Genomic DNA, 13,404 nt, shown 5'->3' with positions numbered 1-13,404 from the left:
CAGACAACTCCCTGGCAGTCCTCACTTCCCAGCCCCCACTCTTACCCACCCTCACCCCCAGAAACACACTGGTCACAGTGCTCTTCAGCCAGGTCCTAAAGGATTAGGGCTTCAAAATTTATCTATTAAAATGCAAATGTTCTTGGCTGGGCTAAGACCTCTTGTTCTTATCAGCTAACAACCTAAAGGAATCCCTTTAAGAGGAGGCTGTTTCCATTTTTTAACTGTGTAATTCTGTAAGGAAGCATAAAATAAACCTGGCCTACACTACGTTTGGCTTGACTCTGCAAGACTGGGGTTTCTCTGTCCACAACCACACCCAGGAATGATCTGAGAACCCCCCTAGAACAAAGTCTCCTAATGTAGGGAGCCCTGTGTGTGGGAGGCAGGCCCTGCCCCACTGATGCAATTGCTTCTGTGTGGCCTGGTTGCATCCTTTGGAGGATGTATGGACCCACTGGTAGATTTTCCAGCTTTTGGGGTTTTTTCCCCTGTGGTCTCTTTCTCTTCTATTTTCAAGTCCAAAGCTCTTTATAAAATAATCATAGTAACAGTAATGACTAACATACAAAGCATTAACTATCTGCTTTTCACTATATTAAATATTTTAATGTTCACAACAGATACTATTGAGACAGGCCGGTAAGCCAGGACAAGTGGAATAGGGAAACTGAGGCAGGCAGCTGAACAAACTGGCAGAGCAATTTAGAGCAGATACAGAGGTCACCTCCCTAGAGATAACACCCATAGGAGGATTTTAAGCGACGGTGGCAAGATTTGTGGGAGCGCCCTTGGGAAGGCTGCCACACTTGAGGAGGCACTTCCCCAGCATCAGCTGGTAGATCGCGCCCACTGCCCCCAGGTACACCACGCCCAAAGTCTCATCCACAACCAGGTGGCTCAGCTCCATCTCACCGCAGAAGTCCAGCTTCCAAGGCTGCAAGCCCACACATGGGCCCACCAGGCCCAAGGCAGTCAACAGACCCAGAGCTGTATCACTCCAGCACCCAAGGCTAACCTGGGGCAAGTCACCTAACTTCCCTCTGCCTCCTGGTCTATCTGCACGTCCGTCACCAAGACTCAATGGCACCTGGGCCGTGGTTGGCACTGCACTCCAGCCCATGTAGCTGCCACCCGGAGACAGGCCTTTGACTGGCTTTAGTTATATTTCCTTGAGTTTGGGAAGAGTCGGACTTCTTTCAGACTGTTCAGTCTCATTCCTGGCTTTTCCCTGGCTCGTGTCCTTATCCTATCTGATCTTTCCCCAGATTTCCCTAGGGTTTTCTCCTCCCCTTCATGGTCGCCATTTTGGCTTCTACTGTGCTTGTGCTTGTGCTAAGTGAAAAGACATCCTCTGTGCCATCTCTCCCTTCCCCCGTCAGTGGGGGGAGCTCCTCGGGGTGGCTGTGAAGCATCTTTCCTGCCTACTCGGATGCCTGGAGTGTCCTTTCCTAGTTAATCCAGCTGGTTCCACGTGCTCCCTTCTTTTTGTTAACGTCTAGCTAACGGCCTACTATACAAGTAGCTCTGGAGAACCACAACAGAATTTCAGCAATCGCTGGCCATACTCGTGGACATGCATAAACGGTATATTGTCATGATTAAGGGTTTTTCTCTAGGACCGTGGTCGGCAAACTGCAGCTCGCAAGCCACATGCGGCTCTTTGGCCCCTTGAGTGTGGTTCTTCCACAAAATACCAGGGCCTGGGCGAGTCTATTTTGAAGAAGTGGCATTAGAAGAAGTTTAAGTTTAAAAAATTTGGCTCTCAAAAGAAATTTCAGTCGTCGTACTGTTGATATTTGGCTCTGTTGACTAATGAGTTTGCCGACCACTGCACTAGGGTTAGATTTTTAAATGTTTGAATCCCAAATTAGCCATTTAGTACCTGCCCTAAGATAAGTTGCTTAACCTCCCTTAGCTCCAGTTTTCCTACCTATAAAATGTAAAGAAGGCACCTGCTTCATAGGATTATTGTGAGAAATGAAGGAAACATCAGCTGTACCCCACTTTCCTAAATTGCATTGATAGACAGTTTAAGAATGTCCTCTGACTGTGTGTCTAGCCCTGTGTCTGTCTTTTACTAGATTCCAAGTACATCTATGGAGCTGGGATGGGGAGTAAGGAGGTACATATAAAATTGCCCAATTAGGCACCACTCCAAATTTTATCTCCAGGGAAGGAGGCAAACCCAGGCATAGCTGATCAGGTAACCAGATAGGACACAGAAAACATTTCCTTCTCCTTTTTGGTTTTAAGTCTATCTTAAGGCCCTAGACTTCAGCTCAGTCTGCACTTGGAGGCCCTAGGAGAGATGTCCACTTCCATGGGAGGCCCTGCCCTGCTGTGGACAGCGTTGCTGCTCTTTTGTAAGTAGAGGTTCAGTCACCCCTCTTGCAGCAGCCAACATGGATCTGGAAGCAGCTGGGGTGGGATTGCTGGTTTTAGTGCTGACTTTTCCTAGGCCATGCACAAACTTTGGGGCATTTCCCAGGGATTCTGTAATGGAGACAAACTGGAAAGCAGAGGGAACAGAGCTGAGCAACATCTCAGCAAAAAGCTAGACTGAGAGGCTGGTTTCTTGCAATCATTCTGGCATCTCCAGAGGATGGGGGTGGGGTGGGGGGGAGGGTACAGAAAGAAGAGAATCTCCTTATCTGAGGATCAAATGCCTAGGAAGATGGTTAGCCCTTAAAATTCCATGAATGTAGACGTCATCTACACCCCGGTCCCCAGTCCTCAGGAGCCTCAGAAGGCTGGGGGTGGACACTAATGTATCCTCTCTGAACATTTGCAGCTCCAGATGGCATGCCAGCAGGTGAGTCCTCTGTCCTCGTTCACTCAGTGTTTCAATGTGACTGGGCATTGCCTCCCCACACTGTTTCCCTTCATTCCAGCATCTTTGTTTTCTAATGATGATTACTATTTTTCTACTGATTGTGAATCTACAACTCCCTGTTCAACCCACTTCCCATGTCCACCTTGCCTTGTCTTTCTTCTTTTCTCTCACTCAAAAGCATCTCACATACCAGTTCACTCTTTCAAGTCACCACCTCCTCTTTTTATGTCAACAACCACTTCTTTGGAACATTTAAATGTCTCAGCTTCTCTTCCAGGCACTATTACGTAATCTCACTCAATTCTTACATCACCATTCTTCATGTTGTTATTTTACAATTAAGGGTGCTGAAGCTCAGGTTTAGTGATTTTCTGGAGGTTACACAGCAAGCAAAGGACTGGATTGTAACACAAGTGCCTTGGATTCAACTCTGGCTCTCTTTCTACTGCATCACCCCCTGCTACTTCCTTAGCTTCAGTTCAAATTTTATCACATCTTTTTGTTCTTGGAAGCCTTTTAAGATGGATCCTCTTGGTCTTTCTCATTACCTTCCAGAATTGGCATATATTGCTTGCTGTGTAAACACTCACAAAAGAGTTATGCATCCATTATTCACTCATTCATTCACTCCACGTGCCAGCCATTGAGTCAAGCTAGGGTTGAATATGACTGACATTGTCTCTGCCTGAAAGAGATTGCAGTCCTCATTTACAAATTCTGAAATTGAAATCAAGAGAATTAAATGAATTCTCTTATACCACGTGTTAAATTTTTGGTTTATTTGTTTGTTCTTTTTAATATCCTGCATTTTTGTCCTGTCTTTCTCCCTAGATAGGGAGTTCCCTGGGACCACACCAGTGTTTCCTCCTTTTTAAAATCCTACCTAACAGGTTAGGGTCTTATCAACATCAGTAGAGGGTAGATGGACCATTGATTGACTATTAATATATCTGTATTTTGAAGCCTAGACAATTAATTTTCTATGATGTTTTCCCCTCTGTATCTCTTTTCACAATTTGATCTTCCCAAAGCCACCTGGAAATCTATGGTGTCCTTGAATCCACCCTGGAATAGAATATTTAGAGGAGAGAATGTGACTCTTACATGTAGTGCAAACAATTCCCTGGAAGTTAACTCCACGAAGTGGACCCACAACAATACCGTGCTAGCAGTGACAGCTCCAAGTTTGGACATTGTGCATGCCACATTCCAGCACAGCGGGGAATACAGATGTCGGAGCAAAAACCTTATCCCAAGTCAACCGGTGTATCTAGAAGTCTTCAGCGGTAAGTTCCAAGTCTGTGGAAATACAGATTTTCCCAGGTGAAGAATGGCCTCTCTGATAATGGGGAGCAAACAAGTTATTCTAAGGCTTAGGTATCAGGGTGGCACTCAGGGTCTCTCACTCCAGACCTGTACATCTCTCTTCTTGCATCTCTACTCCTTCTGCCTGCTTTCAATATTCTGGTCATCCTCCAACGGTATTTGTCCATTTTATCTCACCTCTGACTATCTTTTCTACATAGATTCAGATGCATATTATGTGATCACTGACATGTTGGGTATGTGACTATTGCAAAGAGCTATATATCTGAAATAGGATCACAGGTTTGATTTAAAGATTTGCTCTGCAATATCCATGTGCAATGACTTGAATATTTGGTTGTACCCTTCATTTTGAAAGATATCTGTGTACGTTCCTCAAGTCCTCCAATTTTACTTAAGAAAAAAGTTTATGTTTGCTTTTCATCTGCATCATTTTCCTATTGATAATAATTAGTGAAGCCTGCTTCGGCATATGTGGGTTAGTTAGTAAATGCTGAATGAACAAGCTAATGTTTCATTTGAATGTCTAGATTATTGTTATATTTTGCTTTATATTTTTAAAATATAAATATATTTTAAAGTACAGACAAACTTGGCATTTTTCTCTTGAATGAAAGATGTTTTAACATCCATATGCAAATCCCAAATAAAAACGAAAGGAGTATAGAATAGCTTCTTTATTTCCTTAGCGTAGATTCTGGTAAAGTCCTCAAGGATTGCTCATAAATAAAATATGTTTGCACAAACTAGCCACATTTCCATTTAACATTTTTCTTTGGTGACTGCTTTTCAATTCTTAAAATGACAGTAGTCATGGAACCTAATTTTTCATGGACTCATTACTGAAAAATATTTGTTGAGTACTTATCAACCCCTAGGTACTGTGTTAGGCACTGGGGATATAATGTAAGGAACAGACATGGCCCCAAACCTCTTGAAGTATAAAGCCAAATAAGGACAAGGATATTAAGTAAATAATTATGCAAATAATTAACAAAAGTTGTTATACATGTTCTGAGGAAGTTTTAGGATCAACTATGAGTAATAATAAAACTGAAAGTCCCCATGAAGTAAGAGAAGACAAAATAGACACTGTCCTAGGCTAAGATACCTTAGGCAGAATAGGTTTGCTTCCCACTTAGAGACTAGAACTAACAACAATGGAGCTAAAGGGAATACTGGGTTTCAGACCTTCCTTGGATGGGCTCAGCAGAAATGTCAGAGAAATTTTATGGCTCCAGACTTACTTTTCAGGAAGAGAGAAGATTTATCAATATAGAAGTCCCGCTCAAAGCATTATTTTGTTTCCTTTTTATTGACTCTATGAGCCAAGAAATATATTAATGATGAACAATGGCTTCTGACACAGACTCAATGCGGGACCTCATTTATTTTATCTACCTGTTATTTGTCTATCCCCAATCTATCTATATCATCTATCTATTTGTTCATTGTTAAATAAGTCACATAATAAATGCTCTTCAGATTGGCTGCTCCTTCAGTCTTCTTCTGAGGTGGTACTGGAGGGTGAGTCCTTCCTCATCAGGTGCCATAGTTGGAGGAATAGAAACGTCTTCAAGGTGATTTACTACAAGAATGGCCAAGCACTGAAGTACTGGTATGAGAACCACAACCTCTCCATTACCAATGCCACCATAGAAGATAGCGGCAACTATTACTGCACGGGCAAAATTTGGCAGATAAACTATACCTCGGAATCCCTCAAGATTACTGTAAAAAAAGGTGAGTTAGGCCTGGCTGGCATGGCTCAGTGGTTGAGCGTTCAACCTATAAACCAGGAGGTCACGGTTCGATTCCCAGTGGGCACATGCCTGGGTTGCGAGCTCAATTCCCAGTGTGGGGCATGCAGGAGGCAGCCGATCAATGATTCTCTCTCATCATTGATGTTTCTATCTCTCTCTCCCTCTCCCTTCCTCCCTGAAATCAATAAAAGTACTGTTTTAAAAGGTGAGTTAGTAAAAGAAAGGGAAGGAGCCTATAGCAGAGGAAGGTAGAGAAGACATCTCAACTTGAAATAGTAACAACTTGTAAAATGGGGCAGCCGTGATCCCTTAGAAAATCTACTAAACTTCTAATGGAGAGACATGGACTATAGTATCGTTCTCAATCTCTGGCTTAGATTTATTTTTGTTTGTTTGTTTAATGGCAATAGTAATACCTGCTCATATTATGGCATTTTAATAAAGATTAAATGTGGTAATATTTGTGAAATGGATTTGTAATTTGTTAAGCACTGCCCAAGCATAGCACATTGCAATTAGTTTTGATCTCAAAGTCACCTGCTGCTCATTGTGGGACACTTATATTTATTGAATTGAAGGAAAGTATCAAAGTTGAAGAAACAAAGGCTGTGAAGAACTTAATCTATTTTGCCTAGGAGGGCTGGGTAAGAAAACCAATAATCCAGTCAGCTGTGTGCCTGTATATTGGGAGAAAAAAGAGAGGGCTTAATGAGGAAAAAATGGGCAGGTGGGCAGCCAATGAAAAGGACTGCTCTTCCCAAACTTCATTTAAAAGAGAGAGCCTGTGAAATATTTGCCTCACAAGGAGGAAATTGGCAAACTTGGCTCATACTAATGTCTACAAAAGCCCGAGTCCAGAAGCTGGAATTAGGCTCTAGTGGCAGCTCTCTGTTAACTAATTTGAGACCTAAATACCATTTCATTGTTCAGTATCTTTGTCAATAAAATAAAGGGTTTGGTCCAGACTTTATTAGAATCAGTTGGAGAAATTTAAAAACAATATTGATGTTCACATCTCATTTCTAGAAATTCGGACTTAATTGATTTGATAAGGCATGCACACATCAGTATTTTTAAAAGCTCTCTCAGGTAATGGTAATGAATAGACAGTGTTCAGAGCCACTGATCTAGGTGAGCTCTAAGTAATACCTGGCTTTAATATTCTGGGTCTCTATAATTCTAGAATAAGCACCAAAAGCCAAAAGCGGTACTTTGTAAAAAGAGTAACAGAGTCACAAAATAGTGAAACTGGAAGGAAACTTAAAGATGATTTTGTTCAATATCTTCATTTTACCCAAAAGGCATGCAAGAATGATGATTGATTGGTTGGTTGATTGAGTGATTGATAAATAAGATACCGATGACCCCCTGACCTCACTTTGTCTCCTTTCTATCCCAAATAATATGTGGATATTGGTCTTTTCAGTTTCAAGAAAGGGGTTATTTTTCCTATTACCTTCCCCGTTGGGCATATTGGCTAGAGAAACTGTCAGACAAGGGTTTGGGGAGACGTTCAGGACTCCCTAGGGCTCCAGGGAGCACAGTCTAAGGAACCCAAACTCAGAAGTGTTTTCTCCCTGCACCCGAGAAATGTCATGGCATGCTAGAATAGGGAAGACCATGCCAGACCCTTCTCTTGGGGAGGATGAAGCTCTGAAACGTGCTGTTCAACTTTTAATATTATTCAATAATGTTATGCTTCTTGTTGCACCTAGATTCCACCACAGCTCACCAAAGCAGCTACTACTGGTGGCAACTCCTTATCCCACTTTTGGTAGCGATCCTGTTTGCTGTGGACACAGGGCTGTTTATCTCAACCCAGCAGCAGTTTACATCCATCTTGAAGATCAAGAGCACCAGAAAAGGCAACAAACGTATGGACCCACAGCCCAAGCCAACCCCCGCGAAGAACTGATGTCACTGCTCAAGAAACATTTACAACAGCAATTTCCTTCAGGCATCCGCAATTGCTTCTGTTGTCACACCCCACTCACAATGTCCATAGAAAAATCTGTGTTCACCTGAACTGCTCACTAAACCAACTGACACTGGTTAAGTGGCATGTAATAATAAGTGCTCAATAAACATCAGTTAAACGAGTAAAAGAATGTATAGATTCATTTATACACCTGTTTATACATTTATTTATATAGTTGTGAAAGAAAAGTACAATTTTTATAAAAGCAATATGAAACCGTATGTTGCTTCCAAGTATCCGAGGCTTGCCAGTTTTTTCCCTTCTTTCAGACTTTCGTTCTTTCTTTTTTTTTTTTTTTTTAATATATTTTATTGATTTTCCACAGAGAGGAAGGGTGAGGGACAGAGAGCTAGAAACATCGATGAGAGAGAAACATCGACCAGCTGCCTCCTGCACAACCCCCACTGGGGATGTGCCCGCAACCAATGTACATGCCCTTAGACCGGAATCGAACCTGGGACCCTTCAGTCCGCAGACTGACGCTCTATCCACCGAGCAAACCGGTTTCGGCCAGACTTTCGTTCTTAATTTCTTTTCTTTTCTTTCTCTTTCTTTCTTTCTTTCTTTCTTTCTTTCTTTCTTTCTTTCTTTCTTTCTTTCTTTCTTTCTTTCTTTTTCTTTCTTTCTTTCTTTTTGCTTCTGGAGGCAAAAACCATGAGGTTTTAGATTAGGCAAGTTGTCTCTTGACCATTGTAAGTATAAGCTAGGAATGAGAAGACATGGTGGAATGCTAGTGAGGTTGATCATTTTTATATTCTCTCTTCAATTTACTATCCATGAGCTTCTAGGTCTTGGCAGAATCTGGGGCAATCTTGAGTCATAGAACTTAGGGGATGAGGCTTGGCCTAAGATTCCCTTGTGATTGTTTCCTCCATCTAAGCCCCCCCACCCCCAAACTTATATCTTTAATACCCTCTTACAGCACCTGAACTAAGCATCTTGTAAGGAAATTCTAGTAAATAGTAATAATCAGAACTCTCTGCTCTGAAAAAAAGCCCGGAGTGGAATAAATCTCAAGCAAAGAATTTAGACATTTTTGGTTTGTTGATTTCTCTTTTCATTTTATGTCTTTATTATATTCATTGGAGTCCCAGGATTATCTCATGGAATAAATGGGACTAAGTTATAGCCTCTTCTAAGGCCACCCATTAGAAAGGAACTAAACTAATCATGAGACAAAATGGATCTAACAATAACATTGAAATTGTTCATAAAATTTTTTTTGAAGACAAGGGGGTGATTTTTTGTGGATTCTGAGAAAAATTTATATCTTAATTTTTAACCCGTTTCCAAGAAAATAATATTTAAACTGCTGCCAACTGAACTGAGCCATAGCAAATACAGTTCAATTGATAGGATAAAATTATTTTTTTAATTAAAATATAACTAACTGGCCTTCTGCCTTAGTTAGCAAATATCAACACTGAACATTTGGGGCCCCATTGCCAATTCTAGAAATGGGGCCCTAAAATGTTGTAAATGGAGGCTTCCAGGAAACAGACTCTGAAACAGTGACGTGAATGCAACTAGTTTATTAGGGAGTGCTCTCAGTATCAACCCCTGCGTGAGCGTGAAGGAAGCAGGACTGGGCAAAAGAAACGTGACAGAGACACAGCAAAGGCCTTAAAACCCTCAAACCATGGCACAGCGGAGAGCCCTGGAACTGGGACAACCCTTCCTGATCATCTTAAATTGAGGTGTGGGCCCGTGTTCATACCCTGAAATAGCAAGTCATGGAGGCCATCCATGCGGCTTTGGAGGAGGCAGCTCTTAGCAAGGGCAATTCTTGAAGGGGGACTCAGCTGAGAACTGTCAGCCCAGGACACTCCCAGCAGCTGGAGTAATGAATGTGGGCCCTCAAAGGGAGCAATCAGCCTAGCGTACAACAGCCTCAACGAGAAGCCACTTCAAATAGAAGGAAGTGTGACACGGACCAGCAGACTTTTACCTAACCTTTTTATCTAGATGAAGCAGACCTACGAAGGACTCAGTTTTTATAATGGTTCTATGACTATCCTCACAGAAATGTACTGGCTCTATCATTTCTAGAAATCTGGACACAAAGGCCAAGATAGCTTTTATCTCTCAGACTTGGCGTGCCAGTGTTTTTTGCTAAGTGAGACATGGTAACTTTACTTAGGGGATTTGTTACCTTCCACTGACCGGTCCCAACCTCAGTGCCCAGCCGACTTCATGACACTTTCACAAGCTTTTGCAGGGTCATCGCTTGTACCAGGCACCGGGGCCTGTAAGAGCTCTGTGTGAAACTCAGGCTGTGCTTGATCCTCAGCATAGAAGGCCAGAGTGGACTGGAAGGATGAGAGAGAGCGGATTTTTCCCCCCACCAGAGCATATGCGTTCACCTTCTGTGATGCTCACACATGAATTGCTTTTATCAACTGTGGTTTTAAGCTGAAGTATCTAAGGAGAAATTTCTAAAGATTAGCCTCTGCAGGCTTAGGAACTTACTGGAAATTCTTTTTAAGTCAAGCTTCAGACTTCCACTCATTAATAAATATTTTCAGAGGTTTTCATTAACATGCTTACACTGAATACTCTTTCAAAGTGTTTAGCTCTATCTTGCAAAAGAAACTATATTTTTGCTTCACTCTTTCCAACCTCCCTCCTCTTTCACCCCCGAATTGGAAGTGTGAAAAGCATTGGACTTTTCAGCATGTTCTGCTTGATAATTGGAGTTTTCTCACCCAGGCATCTCTGCACTATGAACAACCCCATTTGCCCTCCTCATTCCCAGGAATGGTCAGTTAGGGCAGTTCCCGTCACTTAGAAAGTGTGCGTGACATCTTTTGATGATTCTTCAGGCTGTGATAGGATCTTAGCAAGTGGCAAACACATATTACAATAAAACCTTCAATGTCTACTGGAAAAGATATGTAGGCATGCCTCCTCACTTAGTTGTTAAAATATTTGCAAAAATTACTCCTACACCCATAATAACACACACACAGAAGTCTTTCTAATATGGTTTCTATTAGCTCTTAAGAACTTTGCTGTATTCTGTGTCTAAATGGAGTTGTATAACAACATATTCTCAGGGTGTGTATAGCTATGTGCATGTGTGTGTGAGAGAACATGGATATGAGTGGCTCAGGCATGTAAATCTTTCTCCTACATTCTTAACTGTATGTGAAGTCATTTTTTATCTTTTCTGACGGAGGGCATTAAAGAACAGTGATTAGTTCAAATGAAAGCCTTCAGTTTTAACACCCAATTAAACTTAGTCTACTATTCTTTGTGTTTTTTTAATATATCTTTTTATTGATTTCAGAGAGGAAGGAAGAGGGAGAGAGAGATAGAAACATCCATGATGAGAGAGAATCATGGATCGGCTGCCTCCTGCAAGTCCCCCACCGGGGATCGAGCCCACAACCCGGGCATGTGCCCTTGACTGGAATCGAAACTGGGATCTTTCAGTTCGCAGGCCAACACTCTATCCACTGAGCCAAACCTATTGAAACAGCATTAAGATCAATACATATTGATAAATCAAATAAAAGGCCTTCACAACCACTCCTCATTAAGGGGAGCGGGGCTTTCGCCCCATGGCTCTGCACAGAGCGTCTTGGACCTCCTTGTTCCTCAGGCTGTACACGACGGGGTTGAGCAGGGGAGTGATGACGGTGTAGGTCACTGAGATGAGTCTGTCCTGGCCTATGGAACTCTGGGACTTAGGCTTGAGATAGATGATGGAGGCACAGCCATAGTGGATGACAACCACTGTGAGGTGGGAGGCGCAGGTGGCAAAGGCCTTCTTCCGACCCTCAGCTGAGGTGATCTTGAGAATGGTGGCGATGATGAGGACATACGAGATAAAGACCAGACCCATGGGTAGAACCAGGACGCAGATGCTGACCACAAAGTTGATGATTTCATTGACCGTGGTGTCTATACAGGCCAGCTTCAGCAGGGGTCTCACGTCACAGAAGAAGTGAGAGATGACAAAGGCATCACAGAAGGGGAGGCAAAACACAGAGGTGACTTGAACAGTGGCCATGCCCAGACCAATTCCCAGTGACCCAGATACAAACCGCACACAGGCCTCTTTACCCATGATGACTGAGTACCGCAGGGGGTTGCAGATGGCCACATAGCGATCATATCCCATGGCCATGAGCAGAAAGCAGTTGTTGATACCAAAGGTGAGATAGAAGAAGAGCTGAGCGGCACAGCCTTGTTTAGCAATGGGTTGATGAGGACTCAGCAGGCCAGAGAGCATCTGGGGAATGATGGCCACAGTATAGCAGGTCTCAGAGATGGACAGCATGCTCAGGAAAAAGTACATGGGAGTATGGAGGTGACGGTCCATGCAAATAATGCTAACAATAATGGCATTGCCCGAGAGAGTCAGCAGATACAAAGTTAGGAAGACAACAAAGAAGACAAGCCTGTGCTGCCACCCGAAGCTGGAGAAACCCTCAAAGAGGAACTCAGTCACAGCAGTGGCATTTGGTTTTGGCATCGAGGAAGGTCTAGGTCTGGAAGGGCTGGGCGAAGAAAAGAAATGTGTGATGAGTCAACCAAGAAAGAGAATAGGCTGGACCAAGGCCTTCATTAAAGGGCTGCCTCTCTTCTGAGCAATGCTCCAGACCTCGAGGGCCATCACTGTCCAGCTGTTGACTATTTGCTCAGAATCATTACCTTTGTTCATCTTCTTCTTTGGTACTATAGACATGCTACCTTAGGACCCCGGGATTGAGGTCAGAGAGAGATCTGAGAGGGAAAGCACAGACAAATTAAAAGACAGATTTTATAGAAATAATTACCCAGCCATTGAAGGAGTGAGTCCAGGTCAAGGAAGAAGCCCAGAGCTATAGGCTTCCTCAAACACATTTGAATTAACCTCCTAAAGATTCAGTGAGGAACCGTGTCCGAGGTGAAGGATAAAAGATATATGAGGCTAATATAAACATTCCAAATGCACTACCAACAGAAAATGCTCGACGAGGGTCCTAGATTGACTTTTCCTCCTCAAAACCCTAGGTCCTAGGCTTCACTTCCCTATGCCTTGCACCTACAATCCACTGTGATCATGACAGATTAGAATGGCACATCAAAAGAAACTATCAACAACATGAAAAGGGATCTCACTGTATGGGAGAACATACTTGCCAATTATACATCTGATAAGGGGTTAATTTCCAAAATGTGTAAAGAACTCATAGAACTTGACAAAAGGAAGACAAACAATCCAATTTAAAAATAGGCAAAGGACGTGAATGGACACTTCCCCAAAGAGAACATATAGATGGCCAAGAGACATGAAAAAATGCTCAAAGTCACTAATCATCAGAGAGATGCAAATTAAAATGACAGTGAGGTACCATCTCACACCTGCCAGAATGGCTACCATCAACAAATCAACAAACAAGTGCTGGCAAGGATGTGGAGAAAAGGGAATCCTAGTACACTGTTCATAGGAATGCAGACTGGTGTAGCTACTTTGGAAAACATTAAATATTAAAAATGGAACTGCCATTTGA

The 13,404-nt window shown here is 42.6% G+C and overlaps 2 protein-coding genes across 2 annotated transcripts; one reads left to right on the top strand and one right to left on the bottom strand.

The window, feature by feature from the left end:
* Positions 1–2,311: 2,311 nt before the first annotated feature.
* Positions 2,312–7,840, top strand: FCER1A (Fc epsilon receptor Ia; the record flags this gene model as incomplete). Its single annotated transcript, XM_079761867.1, has 5 exons — positions 2,312–2,366; positions 2,795–2,815; positions 3,868–4,122; positions 5,648–5,905; positions 7,641–7,840. 5 exons carry the CDS (start codon positions 2,312–2,314, stop codon positions 7,838–7,840), a joined length of 789 nt encoding a protein of 262 aa, XP_079617993.1.
* Positions 7,841–11,441: 3,601 nt separating this feature from the next.
* Positions 11,442–12,395, bottom strand: LOC307093543 (olfactory receptor 10J3-like; the record flags this gene model as incomplete). The annotated part of the gene is made up of 1 exon (XM_079761713.1): positions 11,442–12,395. Exon 1 carries the CDS (start codon positions 12,381–12,383, stop codon positions 11,442–11,444), a length of 942 nt encoding a protein of 313 aa, XP_079617839.1. The 5' UTR covers positions 12,384–12,395.
* Positions 12,396–13,404: the final 1,009 nt, after the last annotated feature.

Source organism: Cnephaeus nilssonii (assembly GCF_951640355.1).
Source record: "Cnephaeus nilssonii genome assembly, chromosome: 21".
NCBI classification, from domain to species: domain Eukaryota; kingdom Metazoa; phylum Chordata; class Mammalia; order Chiroptera; family Vespertilionidae; genus Cnephaeus; species Cnephaeus nilssonii.
The sequence above is the reverse complement of the archived record's forward strand: the minus strand, read 5'-3'. Positions and strand labels throughout refer to the sequence as shown.